At 41.3% G+C, this 27,394-nt stretch overlaps 1 protein-coding gene across 6 annotated transcripts in view; it reads left to right on the forward strand.

Annotated features, from left to right (window-relative positions):
* scoca (short coiled-coil protein a) overlaps positions 1–27,394 on the forward strand; it is a 52,468-nt gene that overhangs the window by 15,039 nt on the left and 10,035 nt on the right. For 4 of the 6 annotated variants that reach the window (XM_061908581.1, XM_061908570.1, XM_061908598.1 and 1 more), the window contains 3 exons: positions 14,824–14,895; positions 14,969–15,049; positions 15,165–15,308. In XM_061908581.1, the coding sequence (XP_061764565.1) occupies positions 14,824–14,895; positions 14,969–15,049; positions 15,165–15,307 (296 nt within the window). In that variant the 3' untranslated portion in view covers position 15,308. Of the gene's footprint in view, positions 1–7,725; positions 7,791–14,823; positions 14,896–14,968; positions 15,050–15,164; positions 15,309–16,639; positions 16,712–27,394 lie in introns of all 6 variants that reach the window. The other 2 variants (XR_009807846.1, XM_061908589.1) reach the window with 2 other exon arrangements.

Raw genomic sequence — 27,394 nt, forward strand, 5'->3', positions numbered from 1 at the left:
CCCGTATGCATGATTGATTGAAAGTAGATTGCACAGTACAGTAAATACAATTGACCACTAAATGGTAACACCCGAATAAGTTTTTCAACGTGTTTAAGTCGGGGTCCACGTTAATCAATTCATGGTACAAATATATACTATCAGCATAGGGCTGGGCGATATTGCCTTCTTTTAATACCGCAATATTTTTAGGCCATATCACGATATACTAGGGGTGTAATGGTACGTGTATTTCTATTGAACCGTTTCGGTACGGGGGGTTCGGTTCGGTATGAGGGTGTATCGAACGAGTTTATAACCTAAAGTCTTAACAAGCTGCTCTGCAGCCGCCACTGTCTGAGCAGTGAGCACCCAGCGGTGTCCCGCCCACACAACCATCTGATTGGTTACATACAAAGCCAATCAGCAGTGCGTATTCAGAGCGATGTAACAGCCAATCAGCAGTGCGTATTCAGAAAGCATGGAGTCAGTGCTCCGGCGTCGAGATGAGCAGATATGTGTTTAGCAGGTGAGCAGCTGACATCGTACACTCCCCAAATTATAAAAAACACTTCCCAGTCACAACTATTACAAACATCACTATGAACCCGTTAACCTTCTAGAAACTTAAACTGCAGCTCAGCTCTCTCATAGTTCTGGGTTGAAGTGAAGGCTAATTAGCTTTTAGCGTTAGGTTAGCAACTTTTGCTGCGTGTGTGTGTGTGTGTGTGTGTGTGTGTGTGTGTGTGTGTGTGTGTGTGTGTGTGTGTGATAAAAGTCAACTACAGGCTTCCCAAATGCTGTAATAAATGAAGCATGATGAGTTGACTTGAAACTGTTTAATGTTGCACTTTTTATATGTAGAAGAAAGGTTTTGTCATTTTATTTAATTAAAGAAACAATTTGAGGCAGTTTAATGTGGATTAACGTGGGCAGAATTATTATAGTGTTCCCAATGTTAAAAGCCATTGTTTACAAATCTGGTAAAGAAATAACCAAAACATTTATATTTTGTTGTTTTCTTACAGTACCGAAAATGAACCGAACCGTGACCTCTAAACCGAGGTACATACCAAACCGAAATTTTTGTGTACCGCTACACCCCTACAATATACAATATATTTCTCTGTATTTTTCCTTAGCCTTGAATGAACACTGGATACATATAATCACAGCAGTATGGTGATTCTGTGTCTACATTAAAAAATGTTTGTTCATACTGCAGTAATATATGCTACTTTTAAACTTTCATGCAAAGAAGGAAATCACAACTAAGTCAATTTACTAAAACTGTATTTATTAAAGTTATTAGCAGGTGACTTTTAAATGATGCTACATATTAGCAGTAATGCTTCTTTTGGTAGCAACGCTTGTGCCTCACACATGACAAATTAAAGTTGTCTATTCGACATATTCCCGTCTGAAGCCAACCACCGCCAGATGATGCTGTTTTTCTTGGGAATTAATTCTTCTTTCATTTGTTACGGAATTCGCACCTTCTTTCTCTCGCAACAACCTGCTAGCATCACAGCTAATGTTAGCCACATTGCTACCTCTCTGCTGGGCGAGGGCGTACACGTATGACATATGACGTGACAGTATGTGACGTATGTAAGAATGTGTGCCCGCTTGTCTGTGAGAAGGAGACACAGGAAAGAGCGAGGAGAGCCTGTAGTGTAATGCCCGCAGCTAAAAACAACTGCGTGACAACGTTTAATCGAATATTATGATATTGTCATTTTCTATATCGCACAGAGACAAACCCGCGATATATCGCGTGTATCGGTATATCGCCCAGCCCTATATCAGCATAATACAGTCATCACACAAGTTAACCATGATAGTATATACATTGAATTATATACAATCCGGCGGGTGGGATGAGGAGCTTTGGTTGATATCAGTACTTCAGTCATCAACAATTGCATCAACAGAGAAATAGACATTGAAACAGTGTAGGTCTTACTTAGTAGGATATGTACAGCGAGCAGAGAACATAGTGAGTTCAGATAGCATAAGAACAAGTACATACATTAGAAATACATTTGATTATTTACATTAGTTTTTTTTACAATCCAGGGAGATGGGATGTGAATGGAGGAGGGTTGAAATTGCCCGGAGGTGTTGTGGTGCATGTACAGTAAATGGCAGTATTGTCCTGTTTAAGAGTGTCACAACATCGCTGTTTACGGCAGACAAAAACGTGACTGCTGTTGTGTGTTGTTACCGCGCTGAGAGGATGTTAATGAAACTGCCTAACAATAAACCCACATAAAAAAACAAGAACTCGCCCTCGATCATTCTACAGTTATAACATCATTGGACAGACACGCTGTTTATATTGTGGGAAAGCGGACGTGAAAACAGGCTGTCCTCATTCAGGTCCACATGAAGCTGAAGGGGGCGTGGCCTCCAGCTCCGCCTGAATTTCGCGAGAAAATTTGTCCCGGGAGGTTTTCGGGAGAGGCGCTGAATTTCAAGAGTCTCCCGTAAAATCCGGGAGGGTTGGCAAGTATGGAGTAGGTTGACCAAAGCATTGCATCAAGTGCTTTGGTCCTTGACTGCATTTGGCGATTGGTGAGTGACTACAACTTTATTTACACTTGAGAACTTACAGTATATATAATTTCATATATCATATACTCAACTCATATCATAGCAGGGGATTTTAATAAGGCCAATCTGTAGACTGTACTTCCTAAGTTCTACCAGCACGTAAAGTGTTCTACAAGGGGCAAGAACACCCTGGACCACATGTACACCAACATGAAGCACGCGTATAGAGCTACACCCCTCCCCCAGCTTGGACAGTCAGACCATCTTTCCCTCCTGCGCTCTCCTACCTACACCCCCATTAGACGCCAGGCCAGGCCCGTCACAAAGACTGTTATGACTTGGCCTGAGGATGCACTCCGCAAACTTCAGGACTGCTTCCAATACACAGACTGGGACCTCTTCCAACAACAGGAGCTGGAGACAGCCACAGGAACGGTGCTGGACAACATACAGTTCTGGATTGGGAATGTGACTGTGGAAAAAACCATCCGGGTTTACCCCAACCTGGTAAGGTGCTCAGGGCGTGCGCTCACCAGCTCGCACCCCCCTTCACCAGGATCTTCAACCTCTCCCTGGCTCAGGCAGTCATCCCATCCTGCCTGAAGTCATCCACAATAATCCCGGTGCCGAAGAAGTCACCCATCACCATCCTGAATGATTACCGACTAGTGGCCCTCACTCCGGTAATCATGGAGTGCTTCGAAAGACTGGTTCTCGAGCACATCAAGGACCACATCCCTACAGACTTCTACCACCACCAGTTCGCATACCGGGCGAACAGATCCACAGAGGACGCCATCGCTGTTGCTCTCCACTCTGCTCTGAACCACTTGGAGCAGCAGGACAGCTACGTCCGGATGCTCTTTGTGGATTATTGTTCTGCTTTCAATACAATAATCCCAGACAGACTCTGCAATAAAATGGACACTCTTGGCCTCCCCCCTCTCACAAGCAGCTGGATAAGGGACTTCCTAACGGACTGACCCCAGAATGTGAGACTTGGCCCCCACCTCTAATCCACCTGCACGGTGAGCATCGACTCCCCACATGGTTGTGTGCTGAGCCCCCTCCTCTACTGCCTCTACACTCATGACTGCAGTCCAGCCCACAGTGACAACCTTATCGTCAAGTTTGCTGACGATACCACGGTGGTCGGGCTCATCTCCAGGGGTTACGAGGCTGCCTACAGGGAGGAGGTCCTGAAGCTGACGACCTGGTCTTCGGAGAACAACCTTGCTCTCAACACCAGCAAGACCAAAGAGATCATCGTCAACTTCAGGAGGAACAGCACCGACCCTGCCCCTACATCAACGGCGAGCGTGTGGAGAGGGTCCACTCCGTCAGGTACCTTGGAGTCCACATCGCTAACGACTTTTCCTGGACAGTCAACACCATATCAATCATCAAGAAGGCTCAGCAGTGGCTACACTCCCTGAGAGTCCTCAGGAAGTACAATCTGCTGCTGACCTTCTACCGCTCGTCCACCGAGAGCCTGCTGACTTACTGTATTACAGTATGGTACGGCAGCTGCACTGCAGCAGACAGGGAGAGACTGCAAAGAGTGGTCAAGACGGCTCAGAAGTTCATCGGCCGCCCTCTCCCCTCTCTGATGGACATCTACACCTCCCGCTGCCTCAACAGAGCCAGTGCCATCATCAAGGACAGCACCCACCCTGGCTCCGACTTGTTCCACCTGATACCCTCTGGGAAGCGCTACAGGTGCATTAAAACCAAGACAAACAGGCTAAAGAACAGCTTCTTCCCCAGGGCCATAATCACCCTGAACGGACTGCCCCATTAACCCTCATAACTGCCTTCTCTTCGGTGCAATAACCCATTCCACCAACCACCCTGTTTCTTTCATGTATATATTCATTTCACCCACTGTTCTCTTCCACGCCTTTCTTTGCACTTCTATATTTTTTATATATTTACACATTGTTTTCTTGCATGCACACATCGCACTGTATGGAATGGCCTCAATCTTGTTACCCTGTGTAATGACAATAAAGCTAATTCTGATTCTGATTCTATATCTCTCCTTGTGTCGACTTTATCACCTATCTCATCTGTTCATGTTGTTCAGTTCTTAGCACAGCAGCTAGCGATAGCTCTTCTCTGCTGTTTGCTCGTTGTGTCAAATGTTTGACTACTCCTTGAAAGTGCCTCTCCCCATAGCCCGTGTGGACTAACCTATTATAGCGGCCGGGTGGCTGAAGAGTAGTTTTAAACTGAAAAGTCAGCAGGTTTCACCAGCATGAGTGAGTAGAAGCTCCATCTATTTTGCGTACAAGTGTGAGGCTTTAAACCTAACATTAAGAAACAAAATTAACAAAAACTGCTTTGAAACACTAGCGGCTAATTAATAACTTTATAAGAGTAAGCAACACTTTAAGTTACTACTTATAACAAAAATAAGTACTCTCAACACATGTTATCTAGCCATAAAAGACTTAGGCAACCTTAAGCACTTTGAACGTTTTGTTTAAGATACCGTTATGTATTGTATATTGCCATTTGGCCTAAAAATACCGGGATATCAGTTTTGGTCCATATCGCCCAACCATACTGTGTATTTTTTTAAGCACAATCTAAATGTGCCATTATTGGGGATGTTACCAAATCAAAATCTCAGGGTAGGATATTATTACGGTACGATATTGTGGAATTGTCCTAAAAAACTTGGTAAAAATGCAGTGGCAAGAATGTTTAGGATAAACACTGTTACTCACTTAAATGTTCTAATCCTATTTATTACTACAAACATGTATGTTTGAGTAAAAATAAGTGTGCGGAAACATTCACTGTTTCAAGCAAATCTCTGATGATTTAACTTTTAATAATGTAAATACCTTCCAACCCGCACCAAGCCAGCGTGGAAGGTGTAGGCTAATAACCAGCATGAAAAGTACGCCAAATGGCAGAAACATGCTGAGGCTTTCGTCCAGCAGTGGACTGACAACGGCTGATGATGATGGTGATGATGATGATGAATGTAAATACCTAAAAAATTGATGTTTAGCTTCGCTGTCTTCAGACATCTTTTCCGGATGATGGTTTATCATGTAGCTTTCCATATTTCCCCCGGTGTGCAGATCTCATGCTCCCACCGGGCCCTTTCACTCGTCGTGACCCGCTTTGTGTCACCTAGAAAACCCTTGAGACAAAGGTAGACAAAGGTTATGTTTTCACCAGGTTTTGTTTGTTTTTTAGCAACATAACTCAAAAAGTTATGGATGGACTTAGATTTTAAATTGGCCACGTGTCTGAGATCTCACAGACACGGTAGAAAACACAAAGCAAATAAGTAATACGGCAAATGAGAAGAATTTCACCGACAATGATTTGAAGGTACTTCTTGCTAGAGTATAAAAATGTACTCTGTTCCTCGTTAGTGCAGCAGTGCATGCGCCAGAAAAATGTGTTATTTAGTTTTGCACAAAAAAGACAATCAGGGGCTTATTTGAAAATCCTAAGATGTAGTTTGACCAGAAATAACAGCAAGTCACTAACTTTAAATACTGTTTTATAATAATGCTGTAAAGGCAGGATAAAACATTTGGGGGAAAAATATGCTCAATTTGTATCACAGGGATTAATACTAGGACAATTATATAAATAAATGTCACCCATTTTGCACAATGCCAGCTTGTAGTCTGTTCCTAACCATGCTCTTACTTCAAATGTAATTACCATGCATTGAACCAGGACACTTCTCTTCAATGCTGTGTTATTGCATTTGCATATCACACATATTTACATTGATCGAATGAAAATGTTTTCCGTTGACATGTACCAGGGGTGTCAAAATTGTTTCGCCGAGGGCCACATTGCAGTTATGGCTGCCCTCATAGGGCCACTTGTAACAGTGAGTAATAAATTAATATAAATGTATAAGGACTCACTTCTTGATATTATACAATCGCACATCATTGTATCATTTGTTTATGTTCTCTGTCGACAGGCAGCTCAGTTGCCATCATTTTACCGTAGAATTGACTGTGGGGTTTTTTTACAGCAAATTTCTATAAATGTAAAAATGGTATCACTGTGTTTTTAACGTTTACAATTCTGGCGACTGAGAGGTAATTTTTTCGTATATATGGTTGTTGTTTCATGGAGAATTACTGTACATGAAAAAACTGTTTTTACGGCAAAATTTGGACGGCAGAGCAGAAAGTTTTAATTTATTTATTTATTTTTTTACCTATTACCATTTTTACAGTGTACAAGTAAATAAATAACTTGCAATCAGATATTTTATTTTAAAAAAGTGTAATGTATAATATATTATTTATTGCATTAGGAAACACGAATAATAACTAAGTTTTTATCATTACAGAGTATAACTACTTTCAAACCTAAGTTCATACCAATTTAAGTAACATTACATTATTAACATTAACACTATTATTATTATTACAGATTCTTGGATAAGTACTTTCCCTTTAAGTTCATACACATTTAATTAAATTATTCAATAACATGTAATTTTTTTACATTATTAGATCATATTAAAGTTTAATATACAAACCCCGTTTCCATATGAGTTGGGAAATTGTGTTGGATGTAAATATAAACGGAATACAATGATTTGCAAATCATTTTCAACCCATATTCAGTTGAATATGCTACAAAGACAACATATTTGATGTTCAAACTGATAAACATTTTTTTTTTTGCAAATAATCATTACATTTGGAATTTGATGCCAGCAACACGTGACAAAGAAGTTGGGAAAGGTGGAAATAAACACTGATAAAGTTAAGAAATGCTCAACAAACACTTATATGGAACATCCCACAGGTGTGCAGGCTAATTGGGAACAGTTGGGTGCCATGATTGGGTACAGTTGTGATCAAAATTATTCAACTCCCACACAATTTTGGTGTTTTAGCAAGTTGGACATTTATTCCGTATTTTGTTTATAGTCATATCAAATAAAGATGCATTGAATAGACAAATGCAACTTGAATTACAACATTATATTTTGTAACATACCAGACAGTATCATTTCTCTTAATGTCTCATTGACAAAATTATTCAACCCCTTGAAGATCATAACTCTTAAGAACAGAATTTGAATAAGGTATTTTCAATCAGGTGTTGAAAACACCTGTAGATGTGATTAGAACCATAACGAGCAACAATTAAACTGATTGAAAAAGACTGACGCTCAGCTTCTTGTAGATGGTCAATGGTGTATTTGCAACATGGTGAAGTCCAGGGAGTGGTCCAAGAAGTCAAAAGAGGAGGTAATTTCTCTTCATAAGAACTGGCATGGATATAAGAAAATAGTAAAGACATTACACATTCCAAGAGACACAGTTGGGAGCATAACTTGCAATTTTAAAGATAAAGGCACAGTGGAAACACTACCTGGGCATGGTAGACGTTAGGATGAGACAATCAGAGATTACAAAGAGAAACATAGCCAGGGCTTGTAATCTCGCCAGAAAGATGTCCAGGCATCGAGTAATTGTCTCTGGCCCCCTGCCTGGGAGAGGCAATGATGAGAGATATAGCAGATTAGTCTCTCTTAACAGGTGGCTGGATAGCTTCTGCAGACAACAGGGATTTACGTTTATTGATAATTGGCCCTCTTTCTGGGGCAAACCTGGCTTGCTGAGGAGAGACGGCCTTCACCCTAACCAGGAAGGCGCTATCCTCTTGTCTCGGAACATAGACTTCGCATTGAGCCACATTTGACTAACTGCACTAGAGCAAGCCCGGTCACAGGCAATTACAGAGCCTGCTAGCCTGGGTATGGAGTCAGTTAAGTTAGAACTAGCCAGCGCCAGGCTGGATGATCCCTGTACACATAGCAATTTTCGTAGAATAATACACAACTCACAAAATGTTTTTTCTACTGTGTCTATGACTACGTCAGAGTTAGACATGCGTTCTACTGAGGTGGCAAATTATGATGCGTTCAGTTTATCGCAGCGCCAAGTAGACAATCTGAAAATTCCCGTCATATCAATTCCTAGATATGGTCGTAATTATTTTAAGTACACTGCGCATAATAAACGCAACATCATTAATATTGCTACTACGGATAATTTTATCAACAACTCCTTAAAACAGCCCACTACCTATAATATGGGCTTTCTAAACATCAGATCTTTGTCTCCCAAAACGTTATTAGTCAATGAGGTCATTAGAGACAACAACCTTAACGTCATCGGTCTTAGCGAAACCTGGCTTAAACCAGACGACTTTTTTGCGATAAATGAGGCATCCCCTCCTAACTACACGAATGCGCATATTGCCCGTCACCTCAAAAGGGGAGGGGGTGTCGCACTAATATACAACGAAAACTTTAACTTTAGTCCTAACTTAAATAATAAATATAAATCGTTTGAGGTGCTTTCTATGAAGTCTGCCACACCTCTGCCTCTGTGCCTGGCCGTTATCTACCGCCCCCCAGGGCCCTATTCGGACTTTATTAGTGAATTCTCAGAGTTTGTTGCTGATCTAGTGACGCACGCCGATAATATAATTATAATGGGGGACTTTAATATCCATATGAATACCCCATTGGACCCACCGTGCGTGGCGCTCCAGACTATAATTGATAGCTGTGGTCTTACACAAATAATAAATGAACCGACGCATCGCAGCGGTAATACGATAGACCTAGTGCTTGTCAGAGGTATCATTGTCTCCAAAGTTATGATACTCCCGTATACTAAAGTAATGTCCGATCATTACCTTATAAAATTCGAAGTTCAGACTCATGTTCGGCAAGCTAATAATAATAATAACTGCTACAGCAGCCGCAACATTAATGCTGCCACAACGACGACTCTTGCGGACCTACTGCCCTCGGTAATGGCACCGTTCCCAAAGTATGTGGGCTCTATTGATAACCTCACTAACAACTTTAACAACGCCCTGCGCGAAACCATTGATAGTATAGCACCGCTGAAGTTAAAAAAGGCTCCAAAAAGGCGTACGCCATGGTTTACTGAAGAAACTAGAGCTCAGAAATTATTATGTAGAAAGCTGGAACGCAAATGGCGCACGACTAAACTTGAGGTGCACCATCAAGCATGGAGTGATAGTTTAATAACTTATAAACGCATGCTTACCTTAGCTAAAACTAGTTATTACTCAAATCTCATCCGCATTAATAAAAACGATCCAAAATTTTTGTTTAGTACAGTAGCATCGCTAACCCAACAAGGGACTCCTTCCAGTAGCTCCACCCATTCGGCAGATGACTTTATGAAGTTCTTTAATAAGAAAATTGAACTTATTAGAAAGGAGATTAAAGACAATGCGTCCCAGCTACAACGGGGTTATAGTAACACAGATACGATTGTATATACGGCGGATACTGCAAATATCCAAAATAGTTTCTCTCGTTTTGATGAAATAACATTAGAAGGATTGTTAAAACGTGTAAATGGAATAAAACAAACAACATGTTTACTTGACCCACTTCCTGGGAAACTTATCAAGGAGCTTTTTGTATTATTAGGTCCATCAGTGCTAAATATTATAAACTTATCACTTTCCTCGGGCACTGTTCCCGTTGCATTCAAAAAAGCGGTTATTCATCCTCTCCTTAAAAGACCTAACCTCGATCCTGACCTCATGGTAAACTGCCGACCGGTGTCTCACCTTCCCTTTATTTCGAAAATCCTCGAAAAAATTGTTGCAGAGCAGCTAAATGAGCACTTAGCGTTTAACAATCTATGTGAAACCTTTCAATCCGGTTTCAGGGCAAATCACTCGACTGAGACAGCCCTCGCAAAATTGACTAATGATCTATTGCTAACGATGGACTCTGATGCGTCATCTATGTTGCTGCTCCTCGATCTTAGCGCTGCTTTCGATACCGTCGATCATAATATTTTATTAGAGCGTATCAAAATACAAATTGGTATGTCAGACTCAGCCCTGTCATGGTTTAACTCTTATCTTACTGATAGGATGCAGTGCGTCTCCTATAACAGTGTGACCTCGGACTATGTTAAGGTAACGTGTGGAGTTCCCCAGGGTTCGGTCCTTGGCCCTGTACTCTTCAGCATCTACATGCTGCCGCTAGGTGACGTCATACGCAAATACGGTATTAGCTTTCACTGTTATGCTGATGACACCCAACTTTACATGCCCCTAAAGCTGACCAACATGCCGGACTGTAGTCAGTTGGAAGCGTGTCTTAATGAAATTAAACAATGGATGTCCGCTAACTTTTTGCAACTTAATGCCAAAAAAACGGAAATGCTGATTATCGGTCCTGCTAGACACCGACCTCTATTTAATAATACAACTTTAACATTTGACAACCAAATAATAAAACAAGGTGACTCTGTAAAAAATCTGGGTATTATCTTCGACCCAACTCTCTCCTTTGAGTCACACATTAAAAGCGTTACTAAAACGGCCTTCTTTCATCTCCGTAATATCGCTAAAATTCGCTCCATTTTGTCCACTAAAGACGCCGAGATCATTATCCATGCGTTTGTTACGTCTCGTCTCGATTACTGTAACGTATTATTTTCGGGTCTCCCCATGTCTAGCATTAAAAGATTACAGTTGGTACAAAATGCGGCTGCTAGACTTTTGACAAGAACAAGAAAGTTCCTGTGCACTTAAGATGTGACTTTAAGGTTTTACTACTTACGTATAAGATACTACACGGTCTAGCTCCAGCCTATCTTGCCGATTGTATTGTACCGTATGTCCCGGCAAGAAATCTGCGTTCAAAAGACTCCGGCTTATTAGTGATTCCTAGAGCTCAAAAAAAGTCTGCGGGCTATAAAGCGTTTTCCGTTCGGGCTCCAGTACTCTGGAATGCCCTCCCGGTAACAGTTCGAGATGCTACCTCAGTAGAAGCATTTAAGTCTCATCTTAAAACTCATCTGTATACTCTAGCCTTTAAATAGACCTCCTTTTTAGACCAGTTGATCTGCCGCTTCTTTTCTTTCTCCTATGTCCCCCCCTCCCTTGTGGAGGGGGTCCGGTCCGATGACCATGGATGAAGTACTGACTGTCCAGAGTCGAGACCCAGGATGGACCGCTCGTCGGGACCCAGGATGGACCGCTCGCCTGTATCGGTTGGGGACATCTCTACGCTGCTGATCCGCTTGAGATGGTTTCCTGTGGACGGGACTCTCACTGCTGTCTTGGAGCCACTATGGATTGAACTTTCACAGTATCATGTTGGACCCGCTCGACATCCATTGCTTTCGGTCCCCTAGAGGGGGGGGGTTGCGCACATCTGAGGTCCTCTCCAAGGTTTCTCATAGTCAGCATTGTCACTGGCGTCCCACTGAATGTGAATTCTCCCTGCCCACTGGGTGTGAGTTTTCCTTGCCCTTTTGTGGGTTCTTCCGAGGATGTTGTAGTCGTAATGATTTGTGCAGTCCTTTGAGACATTTGTGATTTGGGCCTATATAAATAAACATTGATTGATTGATTGATAGAAAGAGGATGCTGTGTGCAACTGCTGTCCAGTATTTGAAGCGTACAGTAGTGAAAACCCCTGGGTAACAGCTGAGGAACTACAACAGGACATTGCAGAGGGGGGAACGCAGGTTTCGTCCCAGACAATAAGTCGCACACTACGAGATGAAGGCCTCCATGCCAGACCTCCCAGGCGCACCCCACTTCTGACTACAAGGCACAAGAAAAATAGACTCCAGTGTACCAAAAATCATCTGGACAAACCCCAGAGGTTTCGGAAACTGTTCTATGGAGTGATGAGACAAAACTGGAACTTTTTCGGCCTATGAATCAACGTTATGTCTGGAGGAGAAAAAATGAAGCTTACAAAGTGAAGAACACCTTGCCCACTGTTAAGCTTGGTGGGGGGTCAATCATGCTCTGGGGCTGTTTCTCTGCCTCAGGTACCGGGAATCTCCAGCGCGTTCAAGGCATTATGAAGTCTATTTCCTACCAGGATACATTAGCTGCAAATGTCATGAAGTCAGTGACGAAGCTGAGGCTTGGGAGATGTTGGACCTTCCAACAGGACAACGATCCCAAGCATACTGTACCTCCAAATCAACATCAGAGTGGTCGCAGAAGAAGGGCTGGAAGACTCTGGAGTGGCCTTCACAGTCGCCAGACCTAAATCCTATAGAAAACCTGTGGTGGGACTTGAAGAAAGTAGTTGCAGCACGCAAGCCCAAGGATATGAATGAACTGGAGGCCTTTGCCCAAGAGGAATGGGCTAAAATACCTGTAGATCGTTGCAAGAAGCTTGTGTCCGGTTATGTATCACGTTTGAAGGATGTAATTACTGCCAAAGGGTGTTCTACTAAGTACTAAAGATGCATGTAACTAGGGGGTTGAATCATTTTGTCAATGAGATATTAAGAAAAATGTCCTTTTTTGGTATTTTGTAAAATACAGTGTTACAATTTAAGTTGCATTTGTCTATTTGACACATCTTTATTTGATATGACTATAAACAAAATACGGAATAAATGTCCAACTTGCTAAAACACCAATATTGTGTGGGGGTTGAATAATTTTGATCACAACTGTATAAAAGCAGCTTCCATGAAATGCTAAGTAATTCACAAACAATGATGGGTTGAGGGTCACCACTTTGTAAGCAAATTGTCGAACAGTTTTAGAACAACATTTCTCAACGAACTATTGCAAGGAATTTAGGGAGTTTACCATCTACGGTCCGTAAAATCATCAAAAAGTTCAGAGAATCTGGAGAAATAACTGCACGTAAGCGATGATATTACGGACTTTGATCCCTTAGGTGGTATTGCATCAAAAACCGACATCAGTGTGTCATGGGCTCAGGAACACTTCATAAAACCACTGTCAGTAACTACATTTGGTCGCTACATCTGTAAGTGCAAGTTAAAACTCTACTATGCAAAGCCAAAGCCATTTATCCACAATATCCTGAAACGCCGCCGGCTTGGCTGGGCTCGAGCTCACCTAAGATGAACTGATGCAAAGTGGAAAGGTGTTCTGTGGTCTGACGAGTCCACATTTCAAATAATATTTGGAAACAGAGGACGTGGTGTCCTCCAGAACAAAGAGGAAAAAAAACATCCGGATTGTTTAAGGCGCAATGTTCAAAAGCCAGCATCTGTGATGGTATGAAGGTGCATTAGTGCCCAAGGCATGGGTAACTTACACATCTGTGAAGGCACCATTAATGCTGAAAGGTCCATACAGATTTTGGAGCAACATATGTTGTCATCCAAGCAACGTTATCATGGACGCCCCTGCTTATTTCAGCAAGACAAGTGTTACAACAGCGTGGTTTCGTAAAAAAAGAGTGCGGGTACTTTCCTGGCCCGCCTGCAGTCCAGACCTGTCTCCAATCGAAAATGTGTGGCGCATTATGAAGCATAAAATAAGACAGCGGGGACCCAGTACTGTTGAACGACTGAAGCTCTACATAAAACAAGAATGGGAAAGAATTCCACTTTCAAAGTTTCAACAATTAGTTTCCTCAGTTCCTAAACGTTTATTGAGTGTTGTTAAAAGAAAAGGTGATGTAACACATCACTTTTGGAAACGGGGTTTGCACATGCAATTGCATGCAGTACAAGTATTTTTTCAGTTATAATAAAGAAGGATCTTGTCCCCGGGCCTTGAGTTTGACACGTGACATATACTGTACATACTCATCGTATTAAAAAAATACAGTTCCCCTTTTAATATACTTGGCTAACATGAAGATAATTTGTTTTTTTGGCAGAGCTTACTGGCCTAAGTGTTTATTTCCATTTTGTAATTGCACATACGGGGCTGTGTTAATTGTTCATATGTCTCTGACATGCAATCACCATGTGATCAGTCACTCTGAGGAGTGATAGCTTGACATTTCTCTATTTCAGCAGTTGCCCAGAATCACGTTTGAGTGTCGCTAAAATATCCACAGCATGTAGAATTGTCTGCACAATTCTACATGCTGTGGTCAACAGTGATGAGGTTGGTGTGAGGCACCGTACATTTCCACCTTCGGTTCACTCTTTATACATCTCAACTTTGTCATGAAAAAAGGCTTACGCCAAGTTTTTGTAAATAGACACCCTTAATACATGACCATAGTATGCCAAAGAATAAGAAAACTAGAAGGTGGGATCCACTTGCCAACTTAGTGATTTTGTCGCCATATTAAGCAAGTATTCAGACTCCTCGAAATTCTATTTTTCTAAAAAGCAGCTTGCGACAAATTTAGTTTTTCGGGTCTTATTTGACAGTTTGAGACAAGCACATACGCTCTTCTCATTAAAGAATTTGAACATCTAATGTTGGACGAAGGCATGTCTAACTGTGTGTGTCCTTCCTCTACAGTGGACAGCAGACCTGCAGCCCTGTATACTAAGCCGGAGAACGAGCTTTTTATCATGAACTGTGATATAGATGGTACGTCAGTTCAGGATGACGTCATAATGATGTAGTGTGGTGATGTAGTGATTGTACGTCTTGTCTCTTGTAGGGGACATGGAAAACCAGGTGGAGATGGAGGAGAAGACGAGGCTTATAAATCAGGTGTTAGAGCTTCAGCATACACTTGAAGGTAATTAATGACACCTTATTCTGTATGAACTACAGTACACTTTCATGTACTACGGTGCACTATGTACTGTAATTGTTAATGCAGCCGTTTAAATCCCACCCGTTGTTTGCTTCAGATCTTTCAGCGCGCGTGGATGCAGTGAAAGAGGAGAACTTGAAGTTAAAGTCGGAGAACCAGGTCCTCGGGCAATACATTGAGAACCTCATGTCTGCGTCCAGCGTCTTTCAGACCACCGACACCAAGAGCAAACGGAAATGAGGTGTAGACTACTTTTCTGCGTCTCTGAAACATTTAAATCTCTACTTCTTGGTCTGGGTAATTGTTTACTTACTTAGCTAGTTAGAAAGTTGGCAATATACATTTCAGGAAAGGTCAGAAATGGGATAAGAAACTAGTGATCATACTGTGTGCCTGATCCGTATCCTTTCTACTACGTTACCATACATTACAAGATTCAAAGACAGTGAATGACTGTTAAAAGGGTTCAGTCTTTTTCCGCGCTAAATGGCTCAAAAAAAATGGTTGGCACATTTGTCAAAAATGTTATGAAAAAACGTGATTACATTTTGGGGCTGATCCAGATCACCGTTGGGATTCAGGACTTTTTTTTTTTTTTTTTTTACTATTGGCAGGTAGTGCCTGGCTGAGGTCTTTGCTTTCTGAGTGCTTTTGCAGTTCTTATATTTCCTATTTTGGATATCCTGCAGACGATTATGAAATGCTTCAAATAGACATCTGTGTTTATACCTGTCAAAGCCGCACGTATTTGCACATTTTGAGCATGCGCCGACTAAACTGCGTGATTACAGAACATATAAATAAAAAAAAAAACATCCGAAATAAACAAGAAACGGCTCACTTCCTTTATCCTCAGCAATGTCAATTAAAGACTGCTATTATTGGAAATGAAACCAACCTAACAATGACAACAATTTTATTGCAAACGGCATAATGTAATGACAAAAACAGGAGACAGAATTTTGGGTTTGAGGGGAAGCGGGTGTGTGTGTAATAAGGTATTTAAGGACAGCACATGCGCATGTAAGGGAAAAATGTTTGGGTGCCACTCTTTTTGTTACCGCACACTTTACTTAAAGGCCTACTGAAATGAGATTTTCTTATGGAAACGGGGATAGCAGGTCCATTCTATGTGTCATACTAGATCATTTCGCGATATTGCCATATTTTTGCTGAAAGGATTTAGTAGGGAATATCCACGATAAAGTTCACAACTTTCGGTGCTAAAAGCCCTGCCTCTACCGGAAGTCGCAGACGATGACATCGCAAGTGTGGGGGCTCCTCACATATTCACATTGTTTATAATGGGAGCCTCCAACAAAAAGTGCTATTCGGACCAAGAAAACGACAATTTCCCCATTAATTTGAGCGAGGATGAAAGATTAGTGTATGAGGATATTGATAGCGATGGAGTAGAAAAAAAACAAAACAAAAAAAGGCGATTGGGACGGATTCCGATGTTTTTAGACACATTTACTAGGATAATTCTGGGAAATCCCTTATCTTTCTATTGTGTTGCTAGTGTTTTATTGAGTTAAATATTATCTGATAGTCGGAAGGGTGTCTTCACAGGTGTGTTGACGCGCAGTGTCTCAGGGCAGTCGATGGCAGCTGCATGGACGACACAAGCTCAGCTTTTCTCCGGTAAGAAGCGACTTTTTAACCACAATTTTCTCACCGAAACCTGCTAGTTTACATTCCGTCTTGATTCATGCTCGCTTGACCGCGCTCTGATCCATAGTAACGTTTCACCTCCAGGAATTTTAAACAAGGAATCACCGTGTGTTTTTGTGACTAAAAGCTAAAGCTCCCCAACTCCATCTTTCTACTGTAACTTCTCCAATATTAATTGAACAAATTGCAAAAAAGTCAGCAACACAGATCTCCAAAATACTGTGTAATTAAGCCTTGTAAGCAGACGACATTTAGCTGTGTGTGTGTGCAGCGCTCATACTTCCTAAAAACCCGTGACGTCTTGCGTACACGTCATTATTACACAACGTTTCCAGGACGAAACTCCCGGGAAATTAAAAATTGTAATTTAGTAAACTAAAAAGGCCGTATTGGCATGTGTTGCAATGTTAATATTTCATCATTGATATATAGACTATCAGACTGCATGGTGGGTAGTAGTGGGTTTCAGTAGGCCTTTAACTACATACTGTATTACATCTTGTATACCACTTCAGTTTTTTTATACCGTATCAAATGAAATACATGTCAAATTCACTCAGGAGCCAAGCGCGTCATTCAAGAGACAAACTCATTCTTATCCCTCCAGCGACCACCGGGAAATGTGGCCGTTACATAAAGTAAACAAAAACTCAGACAAACGGGTACAGATCACCTTGCAAGGACAAATTGGAGCAATGAGCCACAGCTAAGTCAGATAACACAGCACGTCACTTTTCACCTGGCAGCAGGAAGGACCTCCTTTGTTTTTTTCATGAGTATTTGTAGTCCACTGTGGTTTCATGCAGGCGGGATATGTGATTAGGCACGTGGCGCAACTTGTACCGTATTTTTCGTATTATAAGTCGCTCCAGAGTATACGTCGCACCGGCCGAAAATGCATAATAAAGAAGGAACAAAACATATATACGTCACACTGGAGTATAAGTCGCATTTTTGGGGGAAATTTATTTGATAAAATCCAACAGCAAGAATAGACATTTGAAAGGTAATATAAAAATAAATAAAGAATAGTGAACAGGCTGAATAAGTGTACATTATATGACGCATAAATAACCAACTGAGAACGTGCCTGGTATGTTAACGTAACATAATATGGTAAGGAGTCCTTCAAATAACTATTATATATAGAACATGCTATACGTTTACCAAACAATCTGTCACTCCTAATCGATAAATCCGAGGAAATCTTTTTCCTCGATGTCTCTTTTTAACAAGTCTGCCAACTCCAAAGGTTTGCGCCGCTTCTTCTTGTCGTTTTCTGCTGCATATTTCTCTACATCCAGCTTGTAATCTGCAGTACATGATTTCCTTTTCAGTCCAATTTTTGTTCAGGCCTTCTCAGTTTTTATAAGTTACCGCCAACGATGAAATGATCCATTTTAATAGCGACGGCAGTAGCATATAGCAGTTAGCATTCCATGACCCACAATGCACTTCTGCCATGACCCTCCCCCGCCAAATTCTTATTGGTTGACGTGTATGTGACGATCGCTGACGTGTGTGTGACGATTGCTGAAATTTTCTTCGTCTCTTCCGCGAATGAGATAATATTATTTGATATTTTACGGTAATGTGTTAATAATTTCACAGAAAAATCGCTCCGGAGTATATGTCGCACCCCCGTCCAAACTATGAAAAAAAACTGCGACTTATAGTCCGAAAAATACGGTACTTGCTGGCATTAGCATAACGAGCGGGAGCTGACTTAGGGCAGCTGCAGCGCTTGCTGGACTGGTCGTGGACTTCTTTTTGACACTGCATTTAAATTCAGAGTATGATGTCTGAATACTTCAAGGTGAAATGTTTGGTGGAGAAAAACACACGGCATTCTTTTCTCCCGGACTTAACGTTCATCTGCTCGTAGAAGAACAGAGAAGTTGGCAGTGTTTGCGTGACTAGAAACGTCATTACTTGAAAAACATGCTTTGGAGGCAGGAAAGGTGATGTTGCGCAGGAAAAAAGAGCAAATCACAATAGCAAAGACCAAAATTTAGTAGAGTAACATGGCAACAAAACGACAAAACTGCAGGCTCAAGTGCTGTTAAAGGGGATGGTGATCAGGAAGCTACTTGTGGTGCCAGTTTAGGGGAAAGAGGAAGAGCATCTGCAAGCGCTGGAGGTGATTCACAGCAGGAAAGGTGGACTTTGTACAAATAGGACTGTAATGGGTTCTACAGAAAATGAAACTGATAGATAACATTGAATGTGAAGCCAACTACATAGTTGCCACCAGGACTTTGCAGAGGAGCATATCAAAACATCTGCCAAGTTGTTAAAATGACACTACCACACACACACATCTACAAACCCCGTTTCCATATGAGTTGGGAAATTGTGTAAAATGTAAATATAAACGGAATACAATGATTTTAAAATATTTTTTAACCCATATTCAGTTAAATATGCTACAAAGACGACATATTTGATGTTCAAACTAATAAACTTTTTTTTTAACCCATATTCAGTTAAATATGCTACAAAGACAACATATTTGATGTTCAAACTAATAAACTTCTTTTTTGCAAATAATCGTTAACTTTAGAATTTGATGCCAGCAACACGTGACAAAAAAGTTGGGAAAGGTGGCAATAAATACTGATAAAGTTGAGGAATGCTCATCAAACACTTATATGGAACATCCCACAGGTGTGCAGGCTAATTGGGAACAGTTGGGTGCCATAGTTGTGTATAAAAGCAGTTTCAATGAAATGCTAAGTAATTCACAAACAAGGATGGGGCGAGGGTCACCACTTTGTAAGCAAATTGTCAAACAGTTTTAGAACAACATTTCTCAACGAGCAATTGAGGGATTTTACCATCTTCGGTCCGTAAAATCATCAAAAAGTTCAGAGAATCTGGAAAAAATCACTGCAAGTAAACGATGATATTACAGACTTTTGATCCCTCAGGCGGTACTGCATCAAAAACCGACATCAGTGTGTAAAGGATATCACCACATGGGCTCAGGAACACTTCATCAAACCACTGTCAGTAACTACAGTTGGTCGCTACATCTGTAAGTGCAAGTTAAAACTCTACTATGCAAAGCCAAACCCATTCATCAACAATATCCTGAAACGCCGCCGGCTTGCCTGGGCCCAAGCTCACCTAAGATGGACTGATGCAAAGTGGAAAGGTGTTCTGTGATCTGACGAGTCCACATTTCAAATTATATTTGGAAACAGAGGACGTGGTGTCCTCCAGAACAAAGAGGAAAATAACCATTCCAATTGTTATACGCGCAAAGTTCAAAAGCCAGCATCTGTGATGGTATGGGGGTTTATTACTGCACAAGGCATGGGTAACTTACACATCTGTGAAGGCATCATTAATGCTGAAAGGTCCATACAGGTTTTGGAATAACATATGTTGTCATCCAAGCAACGTTATCATGGACGCCCCTGCTTATTTCAGCAAGACAAGTGCTAAAACAGCGTAGCTTTGTAAAAAAAGAGTGCGGGTACTTTCCTGGCCCGCCTGCAGTCCAGACCTGTCTCCCATCGAAAATGTGTGGCACATCATGAAGCGTAAAATACGACAGCGGAGACGCCGGACTGTTGAACGACTGAAGCTCTACATAAAACAAGAATGGGAAAGAATTCGACTTTCAAAGCTTCAACAATTAGTTTCCTCAGTTCCCAAACATTTATTGAGTGTTGTTAAAAGAAAATATGATGTAACACAGTGGTGAACATGTTCTTTCCCAACTACTTTGGCACGTGTTGCAGCCATGAAATCCTAAGTTAATTATTATTTGCAAAAAAAATAAAGTTTGAGTTTGAACATCAAATATTTTGTCTTTGTCGTGCATTCAATTGAATATGGGTTGAAAAGGATTTGCAAATCATTGTATTCTGTTTATATTTACATCTAATACAATTTCCCAACTCATATGGAAACGGGGTTTGTACCAATAAAAGATATGACAATCACAACCTCAAATTGAAACAGTGAAACAGTGACTTCACCACTTGACAAGGAGCCACACTGCAAACCTGCTGTTAACAAACAGACAGCACACATCATAAACAACACAAGGGACATATGGTACAAAGCCATCACCAAGCTCCGGTGCAGGTTCACCCACATGGACGAGGTTGGAGTGCTGGATGGAGTGGGGGGCAGATTCCCAGTACATCAAGGTTTGGAGCCGTTACAAAACTTTGAGGAAGCTAAAAAGAGCTTTAAGAGTTTCAAGGAAGAGGAAAAGCAGTTAAAGGTAGTTAAGGACAGCACATATCAGAAAGTTTATATATGAGAATCAGAATCAGTCATACTTTATTAATCCACGAGGGGAAATTAAAATTTTCAGCACAATCCCATTCAAGATCAGACAAACATTACAGGGAGACAGAATAGGATCGCTGACGGGTCTGACAACTTCCGGTGCCCCTTACAAAAAAGTTGACATAGAGGTAAACAAGTGGGGGGAATGGGAGTAAAAAATAAAAATAAAATACAATAAAACAATCGGTCTAAGCCTGGGCCCCTGGAGAGGGGGTCCAGACTGAGGCCAAGGGAAAAAAACCACTCATAACCATAGCACACATCCCTCTTACATGTGTGTAAGAGGGAAACATCAATCTTCAAAGAAAACAAAGGACATTAAAGAGATTAAAAGAGCAGCCCTGATACAACCAGCCACTTTTACATACAGCTATGAATAAAAGTAAAAGAAACATATACACTGTGGTGGCCTCTGCGATGTTCCATGTCATCGTCTGCTGGGGTGGGGGGAGCATGGCTAGAGACAGGAGCAGACCCAACAAAGCAACCAAGAGAGTCGACTCCACACTCGGCCGCCAACCAACTCTCGGCCAGTGTCCAGTCCGCATGGAAGAGCGAGGATTCGTCCAAAAAGACTGAGGTGTCTGATACCTGCTCATTCAGCCAAGACACTGTGAAGCTTGTCCGTCCCGGCGCTCAGTGCTAGCTCCGCAGCCCTGTCTCTTCATTCGCATCTCCTCCAGTCTCTCCAAGTGGACTCTGGTGTGGCAGAGACCTAGTAGCTGGTCTCCATTGCCAAAAGGCTCTCCGGGAGGCAGATCCAGAAGTCCACAAAAAAGCACCGGAGAAGTCACGAAAGCGCCACCCCTTGTCACACAGTCCCAAAGGGTCCCGGACCAAAAGGCAAAAAAAAAAAAAATATATATATATATATATATAGATATATATATATATATATATATATATATATATATGTATAAAAACTAGGGCTGGGCAACGATTAAAAATTTTAATCGAAGTTAATCGCACTTTTTCTCTGATTAATCGCGATTAACTGCATTGTATACGCAAAGCCCAATAATGAATTCAAAAGTAGTGTGTAGTGCACCTTTATTGGAATATTCTCCCACATGAACAAAAGCGCCAAAACATTTGTTGTGCAAACACAATTCAAATCAGTCCTTGTTAAACAGTAGCAGTTAAATACCATATTTTATGAAAATCAACTCAAAAAATGTAAATACAAACATTTAAACTTATTTCCACTGCCATGGTATTTAAGTTATCCTATTTGTTATGGAAAATAAATATAATCTACATACAAATCTCTGAGCCACAATCATAACATCCGAACAGGCAATTTCTGAGGTAACAGCAGGAAAAATTTTTTTCAATCAATCAATCAATGTTTACTTATATAGCCCTAAATCACTAGTGTCTCAAAGGGCTGCACAAACCACCACGACATCCTCGGTAGGCCCACATAAGGGCAAGGAAAACTCACACCCAGTGGGACATCGGTGACAATGATGACTATGAGAACCTTGGAGAGGAGGAAAGCAATGGATGTCGAGCGGGTCTAACATGATACTGTGAAAGTTCAATCCACAATGGATCCAACACAGTCGCGAGAGTCCAGTCCAAAGCGGAGCCAGCAGGAAACCATCCCAAGCAGAGGCGGATCAGCAGCGCAGAGATGTCCCCAGCCGATACACAGGCAAGCAGTACATGGCCACCGGATCGGACCGGACCCCCTCCACAAGGGAGAGTGGGACATAGAAGAAAAAGAAAAGAAACGGCAGATCAACTGGTCTAAAAAGGGAGTCTATTTAAAGGCTAGAGTATACAAATGAGTTTTAAAGTGAGACTTAAATGCTTCTACTGAGGTGGCATCTCGAACTGTTACCGGGAGGGCATTCCAGAGTACTGGAGCCCGAACGGAAAACGCTCTATCGCCCGCAGACTTTTTTTGGGCTTTGGGAATCACTAATAAGCCGGAGTCCTTTGAACGCAGATTTCTTGCCGGGACATATGGTACAATACAATCGGCAAGATAGGATGGAGCTAGACCGTGTAGTATTTTATACGTAAGTAGTAAAACCTTAAAGTCACATCTTAAGTGCACAGGAAGCCAGTGCAGGTGAGCCAGTACAGGCGTAATGTGATCAAACTTTCTTGTTCTTGTCAAAAGTCTAGCAGCCGCATTTTGTACCAACTGTAATCTTTTAATGCTAGACATGGGGAGACCCGAAAATAATACGTTACAGTAGTCGAGGCGAGACGTAACAAACGCATGGATAATGATCTCAGCGTCTTTAGTGGACAGAATGGAGCGAATTTTAGCGATATTACGGAGATGAAAGAAGGCTGTTTTAGTAACGCTTTTAATGTGTGCCTCAAAGGAGAGAGTTGGGTCGAAGATAATACCCAGATTCTTTACAGTGTCGCCTTGTTTAATTGTTTGGTTGTCAAATGTTAGAGTTGTATCATTAAATAGAGTTCGGTGTCTAGCAGGACCGATAATCAGCATTTCCGTTTTTTTGGCGTTGAGTTGCAAAAAGTTAGCGGACATCCATTGTTTAATTTCATTAAGACACGCCTCCAGCTGACTACAATCCGGCGTGTTGGTCAGCTTTAGGGGCATGTAGAGTTGGGTGTCATCAGCATAACAGTGAAAGCTAATACCGTATTTGCGTATGATGTCACCTAGCGGCAGCATGTAGATGCTGAAGAGTGCAGGGCCAAGGACCGAACCCTGGGGAACTCCACACGTTACCTTAATGTAGTCCGAGGTCACATTGTTATGCGAGACACACTGCATCCTATCAGTAAGATAAGAGTTAAACCAAGACAGGGCTAAGTCTGACATACCAATTCGTGTTTTGGTACGTTCTAATAAAATATTATGATCGACTGTATCGAAAGCAGCGCTAAGATCGAGGAGCAGCAACATAGATGACGCATCAGAATCCATCGTTAGCAATAGATCATTAGTCATTTTTGCGAGGGCTGTCTCCGTGGAGTGATTTGCCCTGAAACCGGATTGAAAGGTTTCACATAGATTGTTAGACGCTAAGTGTTCATTTAACTGCTCCGCAACAATTTTTTCGAGGATTTTTGAAATAAAGGGAAGGTGAGACACCGGTCGGTAGTTTACCATGAGGTCAGGATCGAGGTTAGGTCTTTTAAGAAGAGGATGAATAACCGCTTTTTTGAATGCTAGGGGAACAGTGCCCGAGGAGAGTGATAAGTTTATAATATTTAGCACTGATGGACCTAATAATACAAAGAGCTCCTTGATCAGTTTCCCAGGGAGAGGGTCAAGTAAACATGTTGTCTGTTTTATTCCATTTACACGTTGTAACAATTCCTCCAATGTTATTTCCTCAAAACGAGAGAAACTATTTTGGAGGGCAGTATCCGCAGTATATACCATCGTATCAGTGTTAATAGAACCCCGTTGTAGCTGGGAAGCATTGTCTTTAATCTCCTTTCTAATGACTTCAATTTTCTTACTAAAGAATTGCATAAAGTCATCAGCTGAGTGGGTTGAGCTACTGGAAGGGGTCCCTTGTTGGGTTAGCGATGCTACCGTACTAAACAAAAATTTAGGATCGTTTTTATTACGGTGGATGAGATTTGAGTAATATTTAGCTTTAGCTAAGGTAAGCATGCGTTTATAAGTTATTAAACCATCACTCCATGCTTGATGGTGCACCTCAAGTTTAGTCGTGCGCCATTTGCGTTCCAGCTTTCTATATAATCATTTCTGAGCTCTAGTTTGATCAGGGATCTTATGTTTAAAAAAACTATATTATAGGTAGTGGGCTGTTTTAGGGAATTTTTGATTAAATTATCCGTAATAGCAATATTAATAATGTTGTGTTTATTATGCGTAGTGCACTTAAAATAATTATGACCATATCTAGGAACTGATATGATGGGAATTTTCCGATTGTTTGCTTAGTGCTTTGATAAGCTGAACGCATCATATACATGGTACTATATTGGGATGTTATGAGCCAGGGAAAAAAAGAACTACCCTACCCAGCATGCAAGAGGAGTGACGAGCATGCGCGGTAGCCCGGTAAAGGTTGTGTGTCGCCATGTCGGCATCTTGTATGTTGTGATATGCACGCTCTGAAAGCAAACGTTAAGAACTCAGCCAACACTCCTCGTCTGCATTATTCATAAATAGACAGACAACACATATACTCCGCTGCTTCACAGGCCGCTGAATGTAGCCGGCAAAGTATTGCCATGCTAGCTAGCAGGTTTAGCAAGCACGCGTCATTCAGTCCAAAACGGCCCGATCTATCCACATCCAGAATTGTCTGGCGGTCGTAAGTGATCCTGGAGTGACCACGCTGTAAGCCAGCCATGAAATTTGCACAATTGTCCGGTATTTTTGCCAAATGTTCCATCTTTACGAACAGCCCCTCCACGCCGAAGCCCGTCCGGGCGCCGCCATCTTTATAAGAAAAGGCGTTAACAAAATAAAAGCATGTAAACAACATACGCAAATGCGCGATAAAATAATTGTTGGCGTTAATAGATTGATGAGTTAACTCGTAATTAACGCATTAATTTGCCCACCCCTAATAATAACACATGAAAACAAGAGGGAAACACAAAAGGATGACACAAGAACAGAGAGCTCCTGCCAACAGCAGCCACTACAGCGGCGCCATCTTTGGAAAAAAAATACACTCGTAAAGAACATAATGTCATGGCTGTCTTGAGTTTCCAATAATTTCTACAACTTTTATTTTTTTGTGATCGTGATTGGAGCCTTGTTTGTCACAAAAAAACAATGAAGTTTGGCTCTTTCATGAATTATGTGTCTACTGAAAATGTGGCCAAATCTGCTGAGTCAAAAGTATACATACAGCAATGTTAATATTTGGTTACCTGTCCTTTGGCAAGTTTCACTGCTATTAGGCGCTTTCGGTAGCCATCCACAAGCTACTGGTTGAAATTTTGACCACTCCTCTTGACAAAATTGGTGCAGTTCAGCTGAATTTGTTGGTTTTCTGACATGAACTTGTTTTTTCAGTATTGTCCACATGTTCTCAATGGGGCTCAAGTCAGGACTTTGGGAAGGCAATTCTAAAACCTTAATTCTAGCCTGATTCATTCCTTTACTACTTTTGACGTTTGTTTGGGGTCATTGTCCTGTTGGAACACTAGACTGCGCCCAAGGACCAACCTCCGGGCTGATGATTTTAGGTTCTCCTGAAGAATTTGGAGGTAATCCTCTTTTTCCATCGTCTCATTTCATTCATAAACTTTAGACAAGCCTTAAGGTGTCGCTTGTGGAAAAAGGGCTTCCTTCTTGCATGGTAGCCTCTTAGTCCATGGCAATGTAAAACACGCTTCACTGTGGACACTGACACCTGTGTTCCAGCAGCATCCAATTCATTGCAGACCTACTTTTTGGTGGTTTTCGGTTGACTCTTGATAACCCTGACCAATTTTCTCTTAGCAGCAGGTGAAAGCTTGTGTTTTCTTCCTCATCATGGCAGTGACAAAACTGTGCCATGCACTTGATACTTACAAACAACACAGTACAGTTGCTCTTGGGACCTTAAGCTGCTTTGAAATGGCTCCAAGTGACTTTCCTGACTTGTTCAAGTCAATGATTGTTTTTTTCAGATCTGTGCTGAGTTCCTTTCACTTTCCCATTTTCGCGTTTGTAACAGAGTGTAATGACTGCATCACACGAGCCCTATTTAAACGGGCTCAGAGAAGTCAACAGGTGTCGTCAATCATAATCACTCACATGAAGTTAAGAGGCCATGCCATGAAGCTAATTTGATTTGATTGTATCTTTTCTACATAAGCAAAATTGATAATGTATGTTGCTGTGTGTATACTATTGACCCAGCAGATTTGGTAGCGAGACACATTTTGTGAGAAAAGGAGAGACTAGGACTCTGTCAGAGCCTTCATTCATTGGAATGTTACAATATGATGAAGCAGATAGACGACACTTTTAAGCCGCAAATTTATGGTCCGAACATTATGTGATTTTGAAGGCACGGAAATTATATAAGGGATACTTGTTCGCCAAGTAGGGACTTCTACAGTTCTCACATATTTAATCTTCCATATTTATATCTGCTGTGCGCATTAATCCAAAAAACAGACATGACGCAATACTGCAGGATGGTAAAAAAAATATATAATTAAAAGTGATTCAAAGTGCACCGTACAGTTGACTTAGAGACTCATCCTTTTTACCACATGCCATGACAAAGCTCAAATATTCAGAGTGAAAAGAGTTAAATATACACTTTTAATAAAGCTATGTAGCAAACTGTGTGCAAACGATTTGGATAATATTGTCTTTGTTACTTCCAGACAGTACTGCACTGTCAAAATACTATTTATACCGTCTGCTAA

This window comes from Nerophis ophidion, linkage group LG01, assembly GCF_033978795.1.
Source record: "Nerophis ophidion isolate RoL-2023_Sa linkage group LG01, RoL_Noph_v1.0, whole genome shotgun sequence".
Lineage (NCBI taxonomy): Eukaryota > Metazoa > Chordata > Actinopteri > Syngnathiformes > Syngnathidae > Nerophis > Nerophis ophidion.